The following is a 23721-nucleotide window of genomic DNA, read 5'->3' as shown; positions in this document are numbered from 1 at the left end:
TGCTAAGCCTATTCATGCTTCTTGCCCACTTTAAAGAATATACTTCTCAAAGTCTCTCAGCTCTACAAAACAGCGCTTGATTGGAGCTCACATCTCATAACTTTTATTTTTTTATTTCTTATTTTTATTTATTTTTATTCTTTGCTGTACGCGGGCCTCTCACTGTTGTGGCTTCTCCTGTTGCGGAGCACAGGCTCCGGACACGCAGGCTCAGTGGCCATGGCTCACGAGCCCAGCCGCTCCACGGCATGTGGGGTCTTCCCGGACCGGGGCACAAACCCCTGTCCCCTGCATCGGCAGGTGGACTCTCAACCACTGCGCCACCAGGGAAGCCCACAACTCATAACTTTCGATCAAAGGAATAAAATTTAGGAATTCCCTGGCCATCCAGTGGTTAGTACTCTGCACTCTCACTACCAAGGGACTGGGTTCAACAGTCCCTGGTGGGGGAGCTAAGGTCCCACAAGGAACAAAATTTAAAACCAAAATAAGACATTATTTTGGGACTTCCCTGGTGGCGCAGTGGTTGAGAATCCACCTCCCAATGCAGGGGACACGGGTTCAATCCCCGGTCTGGTAAGATCCCACATGCCGCAGAGCAACTAAGCCCGTGAGCCACAACTACTGAGCCCGCGTGCCACGACTACTGAAGTCCTCGAGCCTAGAGCCTGTGCTCCTCAACGAGAGAAGCCACCACAATGAGAAGTGTGCACACAGCAACAAAGACCCAACACAGCCAAAAATAAAATAAAATTTAAAAAAAGATATTATTTTGATATCAAATTATCATGGATGCAAGCAGGGAAACAAGCAATGTTTGTGATGGGGAAAACTGAGGAAGGTAGTTTGGAAATACACATCAAAAATCTTCATATATACTTTTTCTTGTGAAGACATTTTGCTTCTAGTTCTTTATGGAAGAATTACAAATACGCAAATATGGACACAAGGGTATTAATCTCAGTGTGGTGTACAATAAAGATGTCTAATACTAGGCAATTAGTTATGTAAATTATGGTAATTATCACAATACAATAATATGCAGCCATGAAAAATAATGATGTTCAGTTATTTGGCATAGAAAGAGGCTCTGAAAATATGCTGTAAAAAGCAAGTAATAAAGCTGTGCACTGTAGAATATCATTTACATTTTTTTATGAGATGAAACTCATGTGACATAATTAACCATTTTACACTGAACTATTCAGTGTCTACTTAGTCTACTTTCACAATATTGGGCAACTGCCACCTCTGTCCAATTCCAAAACATTTTCATCACCCCAAAACGAAACCTGTATCCATTAGGCAGGTGCTTCCCATTCCCCCCCTCCCCCAATCCCTGGTAACTACCAGCCTATGTTCTGTCTCTATGGATTTACTTATTTGCGAATATTTCATGTAAATGGAATCATGTAACACGTGACCTTTTGTGTCTGATTTCTTTCATTTAGCATAATGTTTTGGAGATTTATCCACCTTGTATCAGTACTTGATTTTTTTTTTTATATAGCTGAACAATACTCCATTGTATGCGTATACTATAGTTTATTCATTGGTAGATGGACCTTTCAGGTGGTTTCTACCCTTTGGCTATTGACAATAGTGCTCGTATGAACATGGGTGCAGTGCAGAATCATTTTAATGATAACAAGTATCTGTTGGCAGAGAATAAGTGCAGGAATATCAGCAGTCATTATTTTGTGATGGAGAGGTGACAGATGAGTCTTTTTACGTTATGAAGAGCGTTGGGCTTTAGAATTAAGCAACCTGCCTCTATTTCTTCACTTGTAAAGTGAAGAAAATAAAAACTACCTAATTGAATTATTGTGAAGAGTAAATGAAACATTTGTAATGTACTTAGAAGTACATGGGGGCACAAGGTAGGTACTGAATACATAGTATGTTTTTTAAAAATCTTTTTTGGTTTTACTTTTTGGTGACATTTACTGAAAGTATTTTCCCCCAACGGAATAACCTGTTAAACAGGCTTTTTTTTTTTTTTTTTTTTTGAGGGTGTATTTGCATGCTACACACTTAAGATGCATGTTTCTCTTTACTCATAGTCATTTGGGCTGGTGCCAGTCAAAGGCTGCCCAATTGTTTGATCTGATAACATCACTGTGACTTAGCTCTACAGTGTAACTCTCCCTCAACGTTTCAATTAAAATAATGTTCCAAGTAGCGTTAACGCCAACCCTCTGTCACAGTTCCTGTTCCATTTTAGTCTTTGTTTCGGCACCCCTTTATATGCTGCATATACAAGCATCAAGGTTTTACATTTTAGGAAACGTACAAAAGAAACGGAGGGACGGGTCAAGGGCACAGGCTTTCTTGTAGACACAGGAAAATACTTTGCGATCAGGTTTTTTCAAATATATAAAATTGCCTCCAGAATTCTTGCCTTTTTGTACTCCCTAGAAAACCTCAAATTTTATTTTTCATGGCAAACTCAAACTTCTCTGCCAGACGAGCACATCTTGAGCAGAGAAGAAGGGTCACCGTCCGGAGCGGGCAGGGGCCTCCCCGGGTTTGGGGAGGCTGAATTCGCGTCTGCAGCCCCGGAGCCGCCCCAGCGCGGGAGTTTCGAGGGGAGCTTGGGGACAGCTGCGGTGTCACGTGGGGAGGCCGCGCGGGGACCGACGCCTGGGGCCCGAGTGCCCCCGGGAAAGCCGGTGCCAAAGGGCCGCATCTCCAGAGCCCAAACCTGGGCTTTCGCTAGGGCCTTGCAGGGAGGGGAGCTCGCCTGCCCGCCCGCGCCGGCACAGGTGTCCGGGGGGCGGCGTAGAGGTCCCCGCGGGCGGGGCCGGCGCGCCGGTGCGCGGGGCCCGGGGGCCCGAGGGGGAGGTTCCCGCGAGGTGGTTCTGAGCTCCTCCTCGGCGCTCAGGTTTCCTCTTCCCGCCCGCCGGCTGCTGGCTGCGGCGCCGCCTCCCTCCCCCTCCCCCCCACCCACTCCGCGGCCTCGGCCCGCCTCGCCCCCGCCCGGGCCTCCTCGCGCTCTCTCTCTCCCTTCCCCTCGAGCCTCCGAGGAGCCCGCAGCCGCGGGCGCCCGGGAAGATGGCGACGGCGGCAGCGGGAGCCGGCGGCGAGGGGGGCGCGGGCCTGGGCGGCGCGGCGGGGCCCGAGCCGGAGTCGGGGCCGCGCGGGCCGGACCCCTCCGCCGAGGCGCGCAACGACGCCCGGGGCCCGGCGCCCGCCGCGCTGCACCCGGAGGAGGTCGCCGCGCGGCTGCAGCGGATGCGCCGGGAGCTGAGCAACCGCAGAAAAATCCTGGTGAAAAACCTGCCCCAGGACAGCAACTGCCAGGTGTGGGGACGGGCTGCGAGGCGACGCGTCCCGGGGGCTACGGGGCAGGAGCTTTAGAGAGAAGCTGCCCACGCCCTCCCGCCCCCATCCCCCGGTGTCCAGGCTGGTGCCCGGAGCCTGGGAGCGGTCCGGGGGAGGAGGGGGTCGTGCAGAGTTACGAGAACGGTCCTTGGCTTTTAAAGAGCCCCCGGGGTTTGTGAGTCCGCGGTCATCCCGCGAAGGAGGCACATTAGGAAACTGAGGCTCGGAGAGGCTAATGAGCTTGTCCAAGGTCACGGGAATCTGGAGCGTTGTCTCTAAGTTCGGCTGGTTCCTTCCTTCCCCTCATGGCCCAGGGTGGTGTACTGGGGGAAGGGGTCGGGGAAGTAAGTGAAGGAGAGCGGAGGTGAGCTGCGGAGCACAGCTTGGGGGTGGGGGACAAGTCTTCGGGAGCACCCTGAGACTGGCGCAGGGTCTCAACGGGGTCCTCGCGACTTGGATGTGCCTTGGGGGGCGGGGTCACGGGAAAGCTGGGAGTGAGTTTTGCTGTTGCAGGAGCACTTGACCAAGTTTGTATGAAACAACTCTGTCCCCTCAGTTTGCTAAGACCCTGGAATAGAGAGGTTATCGCTGCGGTTTGGGGAGCCTTGCAGCCGTCTTCTCCCTGCCGAGTACTGGAGGATTTGTTCCTTAGCGACTCCGAGGAGGCTTAAAGATAGGCTACTCTGTGTCTTTGATCCAGATTAATTGTTGCTTTAAGCTCTGCATCTATTTGACTTTTTTTTTTTATCCTCGATTACCAAAGTTACGTGCTCATTATAGGAAAGCTAGAAAACACAGAGAAGCGCAAAGGGAGGAATAGAAATCACCTGTATTTTTGATACTTAAAGATAACCATTGTTAACGTGGAGTATTATCTTTCTTTTCCTGTGCGTATGTATTTTTTTTTTACCAAAAAAATCGAATTTCTTTGACTATTAAGGGTTTCTTGTCTAGATGTTCACGTATCTTTCACATTTAATTGGAATTTCTATATTTTGTGGGGATGGGGAGGGTGGTCTGTCCTGGTGGTTGCAGATTTGGGGCACTTCGTGTAGTTCCTCCTGTAGTGGGATGCATGGAATTGCAGGGGAGCTGCCTGTTGATAACTGCAGCGGTTCTTCCATTAGATCCGTTAAATATTGAGACCAATGCCTCATTACTATGTAACTAGACCTTACATAGCCACTCACAATAAATGTGAGCATGTAACCTTATAACCCATATACATGAAGGACCATTTTGTTTCAAAAACAATGTAAAAAAGTCTCTGTTAGTGTTTGTACATCTCATCCCTCTTTCAGCTCTTTCCATGGTTGTCCACTTCCCCTCAGGCAGGTGATGTTCTGTAATGCTATAAGGACACCTGCAATGGACTGATTTCATAGAAGCAACTTTCCCGTGCCCACGCAAGTATAGGACAGCAAGTGAGCACAGAAAGAGGGAGGCTTGGAAAAGGCAGATGGAATTAAAAAAAAAATTGAAGAAATAGCAGCTATGTGTGTAGATCATCTAGAAGAGAGGTGGAGAAGTGTCTTAATTTCCTTTGTAGAATGTCAACTATTTTTGTTATCACATTTCTTTGCATTAATTTTCAAAATATTTGGACCAAAAATTTTAGATAGTTCTGTCTATTCTTCCTTTGGTGTTGGTATCTTTCTCATTCCCTTCTCAAGAGACTTGAAAAAATATATTAAAGAGTCTAATAAAAGGAACAGTTAATTACCTGTTGTTAGTGATGGAGAGAGGTTTTATGAGAATTACACTGATTTGTATTTTTGAGATATTCTTTCTCTGTTATGAATTTATGTTTCACCTAAATTTTAGGATTTTTCTGTAAGGTAGCAAGCATAGACTATCAAATAAAGTTGGTTTAAGATCTGTATGTCTAGTTGGGTCTTTTACTGCCAAGTAAAGTATCTTAAATTTTTATGCCATGCTTTTTGAGAGCTGAAGAGTTTCATCTATAAGCAAAAAATAAATAACTAAAAGTTGTTAGGACCTAGAGACTAGTTTCCAGACTTGTCCTAGCCTTTGTTTTTTTCTATGATGATTTCCATAACAAAATATTATTTTAAATATTTCTGATAATGTAGTTTTAAAATTTAAACAGATCAGTGTTTGATTACAGATAACATTTGTTTGAGTAGTGTTTTTCTTTTCTCTATTGTCTTCAGTGCTTGTACCTTTCCTAAGTTTTCTGATCACAATCATATTATAAATATCAATGGTCTGTGTTACACGAATAAGTAGAATAGACCGAAGTGTGCTAATTTCTAAAAGCAATTAAAAGACACTTGTTTCTTCAGATTATTTAAACTGAGTTGCTATTTTTATTAGTCCAATAAAATTAATATTTACTTGATCTACTTCTCAAGTTGTAATATTTTCTTGAATATATTCTGCTAGGATTTTTTGTTTGTTTTATCTTTTATTTACCTTCACAATTATAATTCTGTTTTTACCTAGTGGCTGCATTTTACTGTCAACTTACTAGTGAAGAATTAAGTTTAATCTTATTTTGTATCTTTTAGCCAGTATCAGCTGGATAAACTCCTGTTTCCTCCTTATGAAATGACTAACATGGTAAAAAAAAAAATAAAAGTTACTACTTTTTGTTCAGTTTCTAAGTAATCAGATATTTTAAATACCCAAATTCTTGTTCTTTTCTAGAAGAGTCTGTGTTCATTTATTCTGGAATATCACATTAAAGATCAAAGTCATTCCTAACTCTGGTTCTCAAACTGTATAGTTATGTTTCTAGAAAAGCTATGTTGATGATTGATTAGTAGGAACCCAATAATTTTTTCTTAACATTTTTAAAACATGGGTGTTTTCTTTATTAAACATAGTTTTCATAAGTCTTACTCATATTTTGTTTAATTTTTGGTATAACAGCATATACCAAATAGCATCCCACAACTTTACATTTCCTATGATTAGAAGGCACACTAAAGGTATTATTTTTTTTTAACATCTTTATTGGAGTATAATTGCTTTACAATGGTGTGTTAGTTTCTGCTTTATAACAAAGTGAATCAGCCATATGCATACATATATCCCCATATCCCCTCCCTCTTGCGTCTCCCTCCCACCCTCCCTATCCCACCCCTCCAGGCGGTCACAAAGCACCGAGCTGATCTCCCTGTGCTATGCGGCTGCTTCCCACTAGCTATCTATTTTACATTTGGTGGTGTATATATGTCCGTGCCACTCTCTCATGAAGGTATTATTTTTAAGTGAGAGCTTTTAAAGGTACAAATGTCAAATACCTTACAGTAGTAGAAATACTAACTCTAAAAAAATGAACGCCTTTATACTAATAAGTGCTCAAAAGAATAGTTACTATGGCATCTGTCAGGCGCTGTCTGGTGATCATCCTATGCTTTCCGGAATCCTCCCAGCCCTCTGTGTTCTCGTAGCTTCAACTCTGGTTCATATCCTTTTCATCTCTTGCAGAGTTACAACCTTTCTGCTTGTCACTTACCCTCATTATTGTGCTGTCTCTTATTTTTTAGCCCATCCTTCTTACTGTTTCCCTGAGAGAGCTTCCCAAGGCACAAATCTGATATCACTCCCCTATTCAAAACAAGAGAAAACAACAACAACAAAAATCTTTGGCTCCACATTCTCAGCAGTGCTTCTCAAACTTTCCCTCAAATTCTCCCTCATTTGTCTCTTCTCCTCAAATTGTAAGGAATAGTGAACCTGAATTAGCCTATGGCAAGAGTGAAATTGCTTTGAAGCTTCATGTTCTGTCTGAAAAATTCACATTAATTTTATGCTCTAGGAAAATTGGATTTAATATAAAAACAGTGACAAACTCATTTAACTTCCCTCCAAATTTTTTACATAAACTTGACACTTATGGAAGATGCACCACAATTATCCTATGATTTTTCCATACTCCTGTATTACCATGGAGTACTCAGACCTCACCTGAGAAGCATGACATACTAGGATAGAATTCTAAGACTCTAGGCTTTTTTTTTTTTTTTTTGGTGGTACGCGGGCCTCTTCCTGTTGTGGCCTCTCCCGTTGCGGAGCACAGGTTCCGGACGTGCAGGCTCAGCGGCCATGGCTCACGGGCCCAGCTGCTCCGCGGCATGTGGGATCTTCCCGGACCGGGGCATGAACCCGTGTCCCCTGCATCGGCAGGAGGACTCTCAGCCACTGCGCCACCAGAGAAGCCCTAGACTCTAGGCTTTTTGTGACTTGGCCCCTGCCTACATTTCTAGTCTCATTTTTTATTGGTTCTACATTGGATTCTACTCTAATGTTTTAAAGCTACCTCCATCCTTGAGTACTTCATGCCACTGTGATTTGGTGTTTGTCTTTGTTAGTGTTTTGGAATGTTATTATAGTGATTAATTTATCATGAATAATATTTATAATAATTAGAATTATTTATAGTGAATAATAACAGTGCTGTGAACACTGGTTCTTATTCATTGTAGCTATCGTGTATATGTGTGTGTCTATATGTGTGAATAGTCTTTTGCAACTCTGACTTTAGAATTTTGATTAGTTAAGGTAATGCCCTAATATGTGGTTTTTAATTGTATTTCTATAAATTGTTTATATTTTATGGTTAACCTGATTCTGTTTCAGTAGCATTGCTACTGGGGTTTCAAATTGGAGAAATAATGACATTTATTTACTATATTGTTTGAGTTCACTCAGTTGTTTTTTTACATATCGTATGCATGTACCTGTATTTTGTTTTTGTTGTATTTATTTCAAAATCTGAAAGAGATTTTATTGTGTAATTAGAAGAAAATGTGAAGTGCTTAGGGCTAAATAGAAGAAACATTCTATTGTCTCACTTTGGGTGTTATTAACTTTCATTTCAAAGTACTCTATTAGGGTAGTTAGTTGAGAAGCTTGATGGTTAATTCATAGAGGCCCATTTGAAAGCACAGCACTTTTTAGAATAACAAACCACCAAATGTAGGAAACTCTGGTTGATTTTCCTTTTAAAATCTATTTATTCCCATTTTTCTTTTGTTATTAAAAAACCAATAGAATTTTCTCACATGCTTTGTGTTCTTTAACTGTGGGATTTAAAAATATACATGATTTGTTTTCTCTAACAGTATATTCAGTAATTATTGCCTCTTTTTAAACTGACAGTACTGGGATGTTTTTGCATTATGAAATCATTCTTTTTCTTATTGAGAATGTCATTTTGCTTACTTCCAAAAGTTACTTTTCTTAGTGTAGTAGTTTGTACTACTTAAAAGTTATCTATTATGTTTTCTTTTTTAGTGTAGTTAATCAGAATTAACTTACGGGTTCTGTGTCTCTTCTGTGTATTTTATTATCCTATTCCCAGTGTAACAAGAACACTGAAAGCTGCTAAAGGAATATATTTCTACATTTCTGGGCCACCACTGGCTCAGTGAATTTCTAGTCTTGGCAGAAATTCTTTAAAAAGTGTTTCAGCAATGCTTGTTCTTGCTCTGAAAACACATTTGAGAAGAGGAGCGTTTTGTGGTTTGCATCACAATGCTGAGTGTTAAACAGTCCAAAGACGTCTCCCTACCTTATAGCCAGTGACCCTTAGGGTCTCCAGGGCTCATCTCTCATCTGTGGGCAAAAAGCTTTATGCTTAGCTCTGCTTAGCCCAGCAGAAACAGGCTGATGAAAGGATGTTAAGACATAAAGAAAGAAAACAAAATCATCTATAAATTTAAATATCTATAATTGCTTATTAGAAACCCTGGCTCTGTTTTTACTTTGTTTGCCTAAGAGGCAGTCGCCTCAGTCGGAGGTGATAGTGTGCACTGAGGGGTACTGAGTGAGAAGTGGGGGCATCAGACCGCCTAGAACACTTGTCTGTATTAGCTGTTTTGGCTCATGATTTTCTGCAGAGGATTGTCTTTGGTTGCTATACTGAATGTCTTCCATTTTTTTCCTCCAGACCTTTCTCCACCCTTCTTACCTGCTTTGTGTCCTCGGAGGCCGACTGTACTGTGAAAAGCACTAACGGGGCTCTCTTATTCTCTGATTTCTGATTGCATTTGGCCAGAGCCACTGGGGGGAGATCAAAGGGCAGAGGAGAGAGAGATTGGGGCATTTATTCACCCAGCTCCATCTCTGTGAGGTTACTGTGGCTTGGCTGTTTCCTCTTTCAAAGGTCACAGTTTCTTTCCAATGGAACCCTCCATGCAACTAAGCTCTCTGGGTTGTTGTAATCATTCCCCTTGCCTTTATTAGGCCTAGGGGTTGTAGGGGACTGACTGTTGCTAACCATGGGCTTTCTGTAAACTTTTGTAGATAGTCTCTTTAAAAAATTCTCTCCAGTTACTTAGTCTTTGAGTGTACCATCTGTTTCTTGCTGAGACCCTGACGCTGTTGCCTACTCAGTCTCCGTTCTTCCTCTTGTCTTTCCTAGTAGCACCCAGATTTTCCTTTGAGGACCTGCCCTCCATTATTTAGGGACTGCATGGTTTGAGTGGATTTGCTTTCTGTCCCTATCTGTAGAAGTGACATAAACCAACAAACAGAATTCTTCTCTTTTGCCATTGGAATTGGTTAAAGGATGGGCAATAACCTGGGTGTAAGCCAGTCAGCACATGGTAGTCCCTTGGCCACAATGATTATTTCAGCCTAGTATAATAAAGAAGCTTAGGACTTTGGTTGTTAAGGTAATTCTTTCTTCCCACGGGATATGAATGCAGAGACACATTGCTCAGATTGTAGCTGACATTCTGAGGACAGAGCAGACATCTAAAGCAGGATTGACCTGGAAAGAAAGGAAGAAAGGAAGAAAGGGAGGGAGGGAGGGAGGGAGGGAGGTAAAATAGAGGCTGAGCTAGAGCCCTGATCAAACTATATATGAAGCCTGACCTACCTTTGCATTTCTTAGTTATGCAAGACCCTAACTTCCCTTTATTTTTCATTTATTTCAAGTTGGGTCTTATGTTATTACCAACCAGTACTATCCTAAATAATACAGAATTTTAATTAAAAAATCATGAAATTTTGTTATTGAAAAGGATGGTAGAAGACATTTTATCCAACCCTTTTGCTTAAGACATGAACACAATTTACAGAGTCCTGAACACATGGTTTCTAGCACATTTTTAACACCTTTAGTTTCAAAGAAATCACTGTTTTGTAAGGTATCCTACTCCATCTTCAGACAGCTTTTGTTATAAATGTCTTATTTATATTAAATATGTAAAATTTATTTCCCTGAAATTTTGATTTCTTGATCCAATTTCTCCCCTCTAGTAGCACAGAGAAATTATGGTATTCTCTTTTTTAACTTATAACTTCACCTCCTTCAAACCACTGCATTTAGGACATGAGTCTGAGTTTCCTCACCATCTTGTTTATTTTTCTCTGAACGCACACCACTATCATTTTGTCATTGCATCTCTTAAAATGTGGCGCCCGAAATCGAGTATGGTAGTCTAGTTGAGATCTCCTTGTAATCCCTCAGCCAGAGCAAATTCTCTTTTCTCTGGATTTCTATAATAACAATAATAACCTTTGTTTATTAGATGCCTGCTGTTGCCAGGCACCGAGCTTCATTTACATTATATTTAATCCTTTTTTCAAGGCTGTGAGATCAGATTTTTTTATTCTCATTTTACTGATAGGGAAACACAGATGCAAAATTAATGTCAAGCAATTTGCCCAAAGTCATTCAGCTTAGTAGTAGTAGAGTGGAGAAAAGCTAATGTCTTTTTTATTCCGAAGTTTATATTCTTATCCCACACTGTATTATGATTGTAATTCCCCTGCATACACTCTATATTGTGTTTCAAAGGACAGGGATTATGTAATATTTACCTTTGTGTCACCAGTGTTTAACCTAGAACCTGACACACTGTTCCCAGGGAAGTTTAAAACAGAAGGAGATGACCCACCTATTTGTTCTAAAATGCTGTACTTCTGTTAATGTGTGTGACACATGGCAGGCTTTCAGGATTAGTTTGTAAGATGAACAAATTTTGCATTGTAAGACTGTGTTAGCTTTTTAGGCCGTGAACTCCGTTCCCATATAATTATTCTATCAGTCAACTGTTTATTGCATGTGAGTAAGTTGAAAGCTATAAACCCTCTCTCCAGAAAAGTTCTAATGTTCATAGGCACACAGAAATTTGCATGTAATTTCAAGGGGTTGTGGATCTCTTGTAATTTACCCCTGATCTCGCTCTGGGAGATTTTAGACCTAAACTGAGAAGCACCTTTCCACGCCAGTGTAATTTTGATTATGTGTTTGGGACTTCACCTGAGTATGGACCATTTAAACAGGTCCAAAGCTGCTTCTTGAGAAGAGTTTTCAGCAGAAACTTCTGTGGACCACATTTATGCACATGTGGGATGATCCTGTCTCTGGGCAAGAAAATAAATCCGACTTCTTAATTTTCTTTCTAAGAAAGTCACCTGTGTCACTTTACGTTTGATGTAGAAGCTCATTGTTCTCTGGTCACCCAGTATTACTAACACTTTACCTATTGTGCCTGACACAGGGTGGATGTACAGAATTCTTTTTCTTAGAGTCCAAGATATTACAGTGTAATGTTTCTCACTTAACGTGTGTTGTTACAAAGGTTGATATAAAGAATGTCACTTTAAAACATATCAAGACTATTCACAATGAGTATTTGTTGATACAAAGGTTAATATAGGGTTTCCCTGGTGGCGCAGTGGTTGAGAGTCCGCCTGCCGATGCAGGGGACACGGGTTCGTGCCCCTGTCCGGGAAGATCCCACATGCTGCGGGAGTGGCTGGGCCCGTGAGCCATGGCTGCTGGGCCTGCGCGTCCAGAGCCTGTGCTCCGCAACGGGAGAGGCCACAACAGTGAGAGGTCTGCGTACCGCAAAAAAAAAAACAAGGTTAATGTAAAGAAAATGTCTCTTTAAAACATATCAAGACTATTCACAATAAGTATTTATTGCTATGAAAAGTGTCCCTTTTTTGTTCGATTTCTGAGTCTCTAACTTATTGTGAGTCTCTCAACTTGTTTTCTAGGCATTTGACACTTAATTTTGTGCTTATTTACTCTCATTATCTTTAGATTTCCTTCGTCCTTATGCTTGTACATTTTCTTTGTGAATTTGAAGGTTTCTGTTAAACTTTTGTTACCACCTGAATGCCAAGATAGCATTAGAATTCACTGTATTTGTTTGAGCCTGTATTTGCACGCGTATTCTTTGCCTCTTTTCCTGCCATCCCCTTTCACCCAGCTCCAGCCCGCCCCACCCTATCCGCTTTGCCCCAGCTAATCAGTTTTTATATCTTTCCTTAACCCACTACAGTGATTATCTGCTTCTAGTTCCCAGCTTGCCTTTATTTCCTGAACTTTGGATCTTCTGTTACCCTCAAGTTCAGCTGCTGGCTTTTGACTTCAGATCAGTCTCCTTCTCTCTGAGTTTATACCTTGTTCGTTTTTCGCATCCTGATCTAGAGTGGAAGTAATGGCAATAAACAAGAACATGTGAATCTGGGAAATTTTAAATTTTGAAATAATCACAAACTTACAGAAAGGTCGTAAGTACTGTACAAAGAACTATTTTTCCCTAAACTGTTTGAGAGTGAGCATTGACCTACTCTCTATCAACCTGAGTACTTTACTGTGTATTTTCTACAAATATGGACTTTCTCCAGCATAAACACATCACTACCATCAAACTCAAAATACTACCGTCAAATCTACAGATCGCATTTAAGTTTTGCCAGTTTTCCCATTAATATCTTTTATAGTGAAAGGATCCAGTTCAGAATCATATATTGCACTTAGTTGTTGTGTCTTTTTAGTCTTCAGTCTGGAATAACTTGTCTTTTCCAGCCTTGACCCTTTTGAAGATTACAGGCCAGTTACTTTATAGAGTGTCCTTCAATTTGGACATTCTATATAATTAGATTAGTTCTGCATAATTAGACTCAAGTTACATAACCTTGGCAGGAATATCACAGGGTGATGCACGTTTTAGATTTGTCCCATTGCTGATAAAGTTAACTTTGATCCCTCTGATTGACTTTTATTAAAGTGGTATCTGCCAGGCTTCTATAAGCAAAGTTTTTCCCTTTGGTATTAATAAGGATTTTTGAGAGGAGATACTTTAGTTAAGACTGTATAAATATTCTACAGGCATACCTCATTTTAGTGTGCTTTTCTTTATTTGCTTGTCACAGATATTGCATTTTTTACAAATTGAAAGTTTGTGGCAACCCTGCATCAAACAATTCTGTCGGCACCATTTTTCCAACAGCATTTGCTCACTTCGTGTCTCTGTGTCACATTTTGGTAATTCTCACAATATTTCCAACTTGTTCATTATTATTATATTTGTTATGGTGATCTGTGATCAGTGATCTTTGTTACTATTGCAAAAAGAGTATGATGTGCTGACAGCTCAGATGACGGATAGCAAGTTTTTAGCAATAAAGTTTTTTTAAATTAAGGTATGTACTTGTTTTAGACATAATGCTACTGCACATTTAATATACTAGAGTATAGTATAAGCATAACTTTCATATGCACTGGGAAACCAAAAAATTTGTGTGACCCACTTTATTTTGATATTCACTTTATTGCAGTGGCCTGGAACCAAACCCACAATGTCTCTGAGGTATGCCTGTATTCCCTTTCTAGTGTTCAATTTATGGATTTATTATTTTATATCAAAAATAAACTCTTGGTTTCCTATGTTGTTCAACGGTTTATACTCCATTACTATCATTACTTACCTTGATGCTTTAATTGTTTTACGTTTGGACAGTGGGAGCTTCTTTAGGCTGGCTCCTATGTCCTCTTTTTAAATAAACTTTTTGTTTTGGAATAATTTTAGATTTACAAAAGAAGTTACAAAGAGAGTCCATAGAGTTCCTATATATTCTTTACCCAGTTTCCCCTAATGTTAAATCTTGTAACCAAGGTACACTAGTCAAGACTAAGAGATTACATTGGTACATTATTATTAACTGAACTGTAGACTTTGGATTTGATTTGTTTTTTTCACTTATGTCCTTTTCCTGTTTCAGGATCCAGTCCAGGGTACCACATTGCATTTAGTTACCACATCTCATCTCCTTAATTTCCATTCTGCATTAGTTTCTCAGTCTTTTCTTGTTTTTCATGATCTTGATAGTTTGGTCAGAAACTTTTTAGAACACCCCTCGGGTTTGTATGATGTTTTTCTCATGGGAGATTAGGGTTATGGAATTTTGGGAAGAATTCCACAGAGGCAAAGTCCACTTCTGATCATGTCATTTCATGGGGTACATGACATCATGACATCCATATGACTTTCACTGGTGTTGTTAACCTTGATCATTTCCTTAAGATGATGTCTGCCACATCACTCCTCTGTAAAGATACTATTTTTCCCATTCACTGTTCTTTAGAAACAAGTCACTAATTCTAGCACACACTTAAGGGAAAGGTCCTTTGTTTTTAAATTAAAGTATAGTTGATTTACAATGTTATGTTAGTCTCAAGGGTACAACATAGTGATTCAATATTTTTATAGATTATACTCCATTTAAAGCTATTATAAAATATTGGCTATATTCCCTGTGTCATATATTGTATCCTTATATATTTTTTCCATAGTACTTTGTACCTCTTCATCCTCTACCCCCATTGTGCCCTTTCCCGTGTCCCTCTCCCCACTGGTATCTCTAGTTTGTTCTCTATATCAGTGAGTCTGTTTCTGTTACATTCATATTTTGTTGTACTTTTCAGAGTCCACATGTAAGTGATAACATGCAGTATCTGTCTTTCTCTGACTTATTTCACTCAGCGTAATACCCTTCAGGTCCAACCATGTTGTTGCAAGTGGCAAAATTTCATTATTTTTTATGGCTAATATTCCATTGTATATATATACACACACCACATCTTTTTTATCCATTCATCTTTTGATGGACACTTAGGTTGCTTCTGTATTTTGTCTACTGGTCCTATGTACTTTTGACATGTCCCCGTCATTCACTGAGCACTTCGCTTTGCTTTTGACACAATACGCTGTTGCAGCTTATGTTTTATTTTCTGTGCTTTAGCTCTTGAATCATCCATTTCATGAGAGACTGAATGCTTGTTTTCCCCCAAATTCGTATGTTGAAGCCCTAACCCCCAGTGTGGCCGGGGTCTCTATGGAAGTAATTAAATTTAAAGGAAGTCATGAGGGTGGGGCCCTGATCTGATAGGATTATTGCCATTGAAGAAAAGACACCAGAGAGCTCTCTTTCTGCTGTGTGCCTCACCCCCAGCCCAACCCCGATGTGTGCAAGCACCAAGGAAAGGCCATGTGAGGGCATAGGGTGAAGGTGGCCATCTACAAGCCAGGAAGAGAGATCTCAGCAGAAGCCAGATCAACTAGAGCCTTGATCTAGGAATTCTAACTTCCAGATCTGTGAGTAAATTAAGTTTGTGTTGTCTATGATATTTTGTTATGGCAGCCCTAGATGACTTTTATAAAGCCTAGTTTCTTTTGGGGGAAAATACTATTAAGAAGCCAAGATCTGGGAACTAGATGTACTCATTGCCACTGAGATATCACTGCTGTCAGTTCCTCTTAGTAGGCAGAGCAAGAGAATATATGAGTGTATGTATGTGTGTACACACATATATTTACACCTATATCCGTCTGTCTGTTGAAAGGAATGAGTTCACACTGATATATCAAATTGCAGTCTAACTCCGTAGAGTTCTTTCTAGTTTGCTGCCATTCCATGTTTGTTACTTTTTTTTTCTGACAGTGAGAAACCTGGTGTTCATTGTCCTTAATATATTTACTTATTTGAACAATCCTCCTTTAAGTAATCAATCTCCCATCACCCCTGCAGATGACTGTGCCCTCCCGCATGCAGACACCCACCTCATCCAGTATAAGCTCCATCCTTCTGTACTGGGCTCTTCCACTGGCCAGAAGGCTTCCTCACCTTGCCTGAGTTCTGACTCTCTGTGCTGGGGTTTCCTTCTGGGCAGATATCCTCCTCACCTTGCTTGAGCTCTGAAACCTGTGGTATGAAATAAGATATTTTGTGTGAAATATGTGTAAGGGTACAGTAAGTGATATCTATTATTAGTGGTGCTGTGGCGGGCAGAATTTAGAAATGGCCCCCCAAGATTTCTAATCCATGGAACTGTGAATGTGATAAGGTACCACATGTGAGATTGTTACATTACATGACAGAAGGGGATGTTTGCAGATATAATTAAGGTTACTACTCAGTTGACTTAGGGGTATCAAAAGGGAGATTATCCCAGTGAGCCATATCTCATCATACTAGCCCTTTAAAAGCAGAGCGTTTTCTCCAGCTAGTAGCAGAGGGAGAAGTCAGATGATCTGAAGCACAAGAAGGGTTTGATGCACTGTTGCTGTGTCTGAAGATGCAGGGGGGCCACATACAAGGATTTTAGAGCAGTCTCTAGATGCTGAGTGTGGTCCCCAGCTGATAGCCAGCGAGAAAATGGGGACTTCAGTTGTACAATTGCAAGAAACTGAATTCTGCTAACTGCCTTAATGAGTGGAAGTGCATTCTTTCTTAGAGCCTCCAGATAAGAGCCCAGCCTGCCTAAGCCCTTGATTTTGGGCCTTGAGAGACCCTAAGCAGAGAATGCATTTGAGCCTGCCGGAACTTTTGACCTACAGAACTGAGAGATAATAAATGGGGATTGTTTTAAGCAATTTAATTTGTTGCACAGCAATGGAAAACGAATACAGTATTACATCCGGGTGATACTGGAAAGAACATTTGTGTCAGAGAAAAGGAGATCGTGATTTCTGTAGGATTGTTCTTTGGGAGACATGGTTATGTAAATCTATCTCCTGGGGATATCTATAAGCAAGAACTGCTCAAGGAGAACCTCTTACTGCTAGATATATAATATTCATTAATTTGACGTATGCAAATATTTTCTTTTAAAGAAGAAGTGAGTTATGTATCAGGTTAGTGTAAAGAGAGTAATTGTTTTTTTCTTTTTGAGCACTTTAAACATACTGGTTTATGTTCAGATGGTAAAATAATCTTAGAAAAATACTGTATTGGAGTTGATAAAGGTAATATGTAGAAACAAATATTCATGCACTTAACAAATATGCAAGGTCTGCTTTTTGCCAAATGTTGGAGACTTTTTTACGAACAAGGCCAGCTACATGCTATTTGCTACTAATAAGCCTACAATCTAATGAAGATACAGATATATAAGCAGTTAAAATACAGATGATAGGTGCTATAAGTGTTGCAATGGAAAAAGTAAAAAATGCTATGGGAGCCCAAAAGAAAGATACCTACTCCACACCTGAGAGATTCAGAAAGGCTTCTTAGAGAAACTCATTTAAGCTGAAAACCAGGGAGAGAGAAATTAACTAGGGGAAGGGAGAGAAAGGGAGACGTGAGGAATATTCATAGTGGTAGTAACAAGATATATCAAGTCCTAAAGAAAAGAAAAAGCATGGCCAAGAGTTAGGGCATTGTGTAAGGAGTAGAGTTTGAGAGGAGTAGATAAGGAGTAGATAAGGAGTAGAGTTTGAGAGGGGTAGTGATTCAATATAAGGCTAGCACATTAAGTAGGACCAGATGATTGTAAGACATTTAAGGAAGTTTGGATTTTATTTTAAGGGAAATGAGGATCCATTGAAATATTTAAACAAGGGAGTGATGCTTTCAGATTTCTAGCTGTCAAAAAGTAAAATTATGTTGTTTTTGTTTTTATCTCCCAAACTTTGTTCTTACCCTGATCTCTGTCCTAAGGTTAGGAGGTCAGTGATGCAGTAAGCATTAGGAATGCGATGGAAATGTATAGTTCATAGGTTTTATTTTTGTATTGATGATACTTAAGATATAGTATTCATTGTGTTTGCTCTAAGGTCTGTCAACCTGGGTTTGAATCCCAGATTCGTTACATACTGTCTATACAAGTCCCTTCTCTAGGCCTCAATATCTTCCACTTTAAAATCGGTAATAACATCCAACTTTAAAATCTATATCATGGGTTTGTTAGGGTTAAACAAAGTTATTGCAATAAAGGGCCTGAGAGAAAGTAAACATTCAATAAATTATTATACTGCTAATAAAAAAGCTGAAAGTTTACTTAATTTTTTTTTAAGCCAAGTCAAAATGTTCCCCTGGCGAAGAGTAGCTATTCAAAAGAACTTTCCAGCAAAACAGCTGTATTGAAAGCTGTTAAAAGTTTAGCCAAGTTAAAATTGACACCGCATTTACTCAGCCAGTACCACGAAATGTATCATATGATGGGCCTTGTGTTGGGCCCAAAACAGTATTATCTGGTGTGTAACATTCAAATGCAGTTCTGAGCAAGCAATAGCTTGTATAGGTGTGGAGCCCGGGAGAGAAATTTGAGGTGGAGATAAAAATTTGGAGATGACTGGCATGAAGATGGGACTTAAGTCATCTCAGTAGATGCAGAAAAAGCATTTGATAACATTTAACACCCATTCATAATAAAAACTCATAGCAAACAGGAATAGAATACAAATTCCTCAAACTTAAAGATTATCTAGAGAAACCAAAAGCAATCATGTTCCATGGTGAAATATTGAAAAATTTCCCTTTGAGATTAGGAGCAATACCAGAATCACTTCTATTCAAGATTGTACTGGAAATTATGGCTAGAATAATATGGCTAACTCCAACTGACTAAAAACTGATAAGTGAAAGAAAAAATTTAAAAACTTTTGGAAGACAAACTATCGTATGACCTTGGGTAGGAAAGGATTTCTTAAGGCACAAAAAACAGAAATTCTAAAGGAAAAAGCTGATACATTTGGCTTCATTAAATGAAAAACTTCTCTTTACCAAAAGTACCCACAAATAAAATGACAGACCACTTACTAGGGGAATACATATATAATATGCTTCCCAACAAGGAATTAGTATCCAAAATATTAAAAAAAAATTCTACATGTCAATAAAAGAAAATATAGGGCTTCCCTGGTGGCGCAGTGGTTGAGAGTCTGCCTGCCGATGCGGGGACACGGGTTCGTGCCCCGGTCCGGGAGGATCCCACATGCCGTGGAGCGGCTGGGCCTGTGAGCCGTGGCCGCTGGGCCTGCGTGTCTGGAGCCTGTGCTCCGCGACGGGAGAGGCTGCAGCGGTGAGAGGCCCGCGTACTGCAAAAAAAAAAAAATAAATAAATAAATAAACACAATAGAAAAATGGGCAATAAAGATAAGTAAATGTTTATCAGAAGAGGAAATAAATGGTAAACAAATATGAAAAATACCGGTATCAGAGTTCTTCTGAGAAACATTATATATAAAATTTATATTAATATGTATTTATACTATGTACATTCATAGAGAAATTGATTGATTGATTGTGAGGGCTGGCTAGTCTAAAATCTGTGAGGTATACCAGCAGGCTAGAAACTCAGGCAGGTGTTGATGCTGCAGTCTTGAGGCAGGATTTCTTCTCCAGAATACCTCGGTTTTTCTCTTAAGCTCTTCAGCTGACTAGATGGGGCCCACCTGCATTATCCAAGGTGATCTCCTTCACTTAGAGTAAACTGATTGTAGATATTAACCATATCTAGAAAATACCTTTGCAGCTACACGTAGATTACTTAAGAACTGGATTCTGTAGCCAAGTTCACACACAAAACTAACCATCACAATGCCCTGCCTTATTAATCAAGGGAATGCAAGTCAAGAGCACAAGGAGGTATGATTTTATATCCACTAAATTGACAAAATTTAAGTGTCTGATGAGACCAAGCATTGTAAGGACTCCCATATACCATCGATGGGAATGTAAACTGTAACAGTCTGGTAAAGAAGCTGGCCCTTTCTTGTAAAGACGATCCTTTGCATGTGTATAGCCCAGGAATTTCCCACTTTCAGAAATTTTTGCACAGGAACACCAGGAGATAACGTAAAATTTACAAGAAGGTGACAGTAGTTTAATAGCAAACAGTAGCAAAATAGCAACAACCTGGAAACAAATCAGATATTCACTGATAGAAAAATAGATAATGTAAACCATACTAAAATCACAGAATGGAATGTTAAACCATAGTGAATAAATGAACAGTAGCCATGTGGATCATGAGTGAATTTTAGAAACATAATATTGAGTATAAAAAGCAAGGCAAAGAAGATTAAAAATAGCATAATACCATTTTTATAAAGCTCAGAAACAAACCAAAACAATGTATTATTTGGGGATACAAAGCTGCCTGAGGACTCCAGCTATGGGGGATGGGCTAGTGCAGGAAGGCATAGTTAGATGGAACAGTGTTGCCAATGTCCTAGTCTTTAAGTTTGGTGTAGAGCTCCTGGGTGCTTATTTCATTATTATGCCTCATAATATATGTTACAGATAATCCTTTTGTATTATCAAATCACTTACAATTTTAAAAGAACATAAATAAAAATATTTTTTTCATTCCAAAAAAGTGGAATTTAAAAGCAAAGTGCTTTAATCTATGAAAGCCCTTTTTAGAACATAAGTCTGCAAAGGGCTTGGAAGACAGTGTGATTCAAGTTTAAAACTAAGGCTGGGTTTCATTCAGGAAGAAGTTCACACCAGCTAGAACAATGATTGTTTGACTCTTGGGGGGTTATTAACAGACTACTTTGAGTTGAAAGCTATTAAACCTCTCCCCAGAAAACATTTCATATGTGGAAAACTTTTCATTTAATTCCAGGGGGTGATGGTGAATCGGGTCTGGAAATAGGTTACTAAAGCTATCTAACAATTACCAAAATCGATGAGCTCATCTTACTGTAAGAAATGTGTAACTGATATTGCTAGTCAGAGGACAAAGTATTTGCATCAAAGGTGCAACTTTATTCCTTAAAGTTAGCTTGTAAGTTGAAAGTGTCATAAAACTAGATTAGAACAGGGAGACGTAATTTTAGTCCTTTTGGTTTTGTGTGGTGTGGAGCACAGTAGAATTTTGGCAAATGGTTGTTAGGACTCTCTTTCAGGTTTTAAGTTTTTAATTTGGCCAACTTGCTGAGGCTCAAGTTGAGGGGTGACCCACTTTTGCCTGGGTCAAGGCAACCAGGGCATGGAGAAAAATAATTGTTTTTTTCTTTGCAGGAAGCTTTGTAAAGTTTCCCAGTTGGCAAAATCTGTATTCCACGTCTGATACATAGGAAAGCTATGATTAGAAATATGGGTGTTTTAAAAATAAAATTTCCAACTGGCAAAATGCATCTTTGAAAACTTAGGTGGTTCTGTTAGCTAAATGAGTAATATAACATGTCAATTGTTTACGGAGACTTGATCAAGTGAAGAGCAGTATCATGTTTTCTTTATCTGGCATTTGACAGCTGTTAACTAGTGAAATGAGGGATTAAAGTTTGTGCAACTAAAAGCACACACTGGATCCTTTCAAACAAAACTGTGTCACCTTCTATATAAAGTATAATATTAAATTAGCTGATTCGCAAAATATATATGGTATGCTGCTGAGAGAGTTATGTTTACTTAATGAGCAATACACTGTTGTTTAAGTTCAAGAAAATATTGAAGCTTACAAGACAAAAAATTACCATAGCAGTAATATATAAACTAATCTGTATGTTGATCATATTACTATGTAATTCATCAAACAATATTTTACACAATTGATAAGTATATATATTTTAAAACATTTCTAATATTGACTTACTGATAAAGAATACTAAATTATCACCTTTACCTTTCTTATCTTTCTTATCTCAAAGATGATTGTCTTTGTTGCACCCAGCACTATTTTTATACTTTGCCTATTATATCAGTCTCCCCCACTCCCTTACGTTGGATTGAAAGAGAAAATGTTTCTCAACTTGTAACTGTCCTCTTACTTATTTTCCATTTCCATATGATCACTTATTCGGACATTGTGGTGTTGGTTTTATAACTAACTGTGGTAGTATACTATTTCAGTTAATCCTGGAAGAAATAAGGCAGTATAGCGTAGAGGTTAAGAGTGTTGTCCCTAGAAGCAAGCCAATTGGTGAATCTATACTCAGCAAATTACTGAGTGTAAGCTTTGGCAAGTTACTTGAATTTGCTCTGCTCTGGTTTCCTGATTTTTTAATGAAAGGAGTAAGTTCAATGTTCTGGTACCTAGTAAAAACTAAATGAATGTTAACTATAAAAATATCAGTAATAAGAATTATTATTATATTACTGAATTAATTAGTTTAGGTTGCAAACTTAACATCCTAGCACTTATGTCTGTTTAGTGTATTCATTTGTAAAATAGAACAGGTTGGCTGTACCACTGTCTCACCTGGGGTCCAAATGTCCACTTACGTGATAGTTCAATTCCTTTAAAAAATAATAACTACATCGGTTGTATATTATGAGTAAAATTTTCAAGGCTTAATATCAAGTCAATGACAAAATAAATTATATTCACTTTAATGTTTATGTGAGTGCCTAGTATGCTCAAAGCAATATATATAATATACAGATAAATATAGTTCTTGTACTCAAGTATTATCGGTTTAACAGAAAGGATTGGAGAAATACAGAGGAAATATGCTGTATTTTCCCAGGTGGATGGAAGTTATGATATCACAGTTTAAAAGTTCAGACTGGATTAGTAATAGAAACTGAACAAACAAGAAAGCCAGTTTAAACATCTTGGGGAGCCAAGGGGAAATAAATTGGACTACATACCATACCTTGGTGGTTGTTACTTGTTTTCATACCCAGGGACCTCTAAATTAGGTTTTAATTTATATTTATTTCTTCTACATGCTGGTATTACCATCTACAGGTGTAACACTTGTTAAAAACTCAGTATGTAGAACACAAGTAGAAACATTTCATATTATTTGTGTTAAGAGAGGCATAAATAAAGTATGACCGTTGTTAGCATAGTGGTGGGAGAGGTGATGTTCTGTGGAAAAGAATTGGAAAAATCTTCATGGAAGAACATTTGAGCTGGGATTTCAAAGGAAGCATGTGATTCTAGATGAAGTTTGGGAGCTGTAGTGGTATGTTTGCCCCATGCTAGATCGAGGTATCAGCGTAATTCAGAATGAGGATTGTGCATGGTATACTCATGAGAGAATGAGTGTTCATCTGAGCAGGAATATGGGCATGTGTAGGGATATATTGGGAGATGTATTTGCAGAGGTATGTTGGTGCCATATCTGGTGGGCCTGAATGCCTTTAATTTAAATAAGTGATGGAGATCCATGGAAGATTTTTTTACATGGGGGATGGTGATGGTAATGGTGGTCGGCTGCTAAGCTGGATCATCTACTAACTGCATTCATGTGTTTATTGAGTTCATGTTTTGTCTCTTTCAGGAAGTTCATGATTTATTACAAGACTATGAGTTAAAGTATTGTTATGTGGACAGAAATAAGCGAACAGGTAAGATTTCTGTTCTAAGCGTCTGATTTTAATTCTGCAGGTTGTCGTTATAGAGCAAAAAAGCTAAGTGTCTTTTTATTCTTAAGCTAATCT

General features: G+C 39.2%; 1 protein-coding gene across 6 annotated transcripts in view; it reads left to right on the top strand.

Moving 5' to 3' along the window:
* The first annotated feature begins 2945 nt into the window (after nt 1-2945).
* RAVER2 (ribonucleoprotein, PTB binding 2) overlaps nt 2946-23721 on the top strand; it is a 106350-nt gene continuing 85574 nt past the window's right edge. For 4 of the 6 annotated variants that reach the window (XM_033408983.2, XM_033408982.2, XM_004281617.3 and 1 more), the window contains exons 1-2: nt 2949-3303; nt 23562-23628. In XM_033408983.2, the coding sequence (XP_033264874.1) occupies nt 3055-3303; nt 23562-23628 (316 nt within the window). In that variant the 5' untranslated portion in view covers nt 2949-3054. Of the gene's footprint in view, nt 3304-23561; nt 23629-23721 lie in introns of all 6 variants that reach the window. The other 2 variants (XM_033408985.2, XM_033408984.2) reach the window with 1 other exon arrangement.

Source organism: Orcinus orca, chromosome 1, assembly GCF_937001465.1.
Source record: "Orcinus orca chromosome 1, mOrcOrc1.1, whole genome shotgun sequence".
Lineage (NCBI taxonomy): Eukaryota > Metazoa > Chordata > Mammalia > Artiodactyla > Delphinidae > Orcinus > Orcinus orca.
Note: the sequence above shows the minus strand (reverse complement) of the source record. Positions and strands in the feature narration are given on the sequence as shown.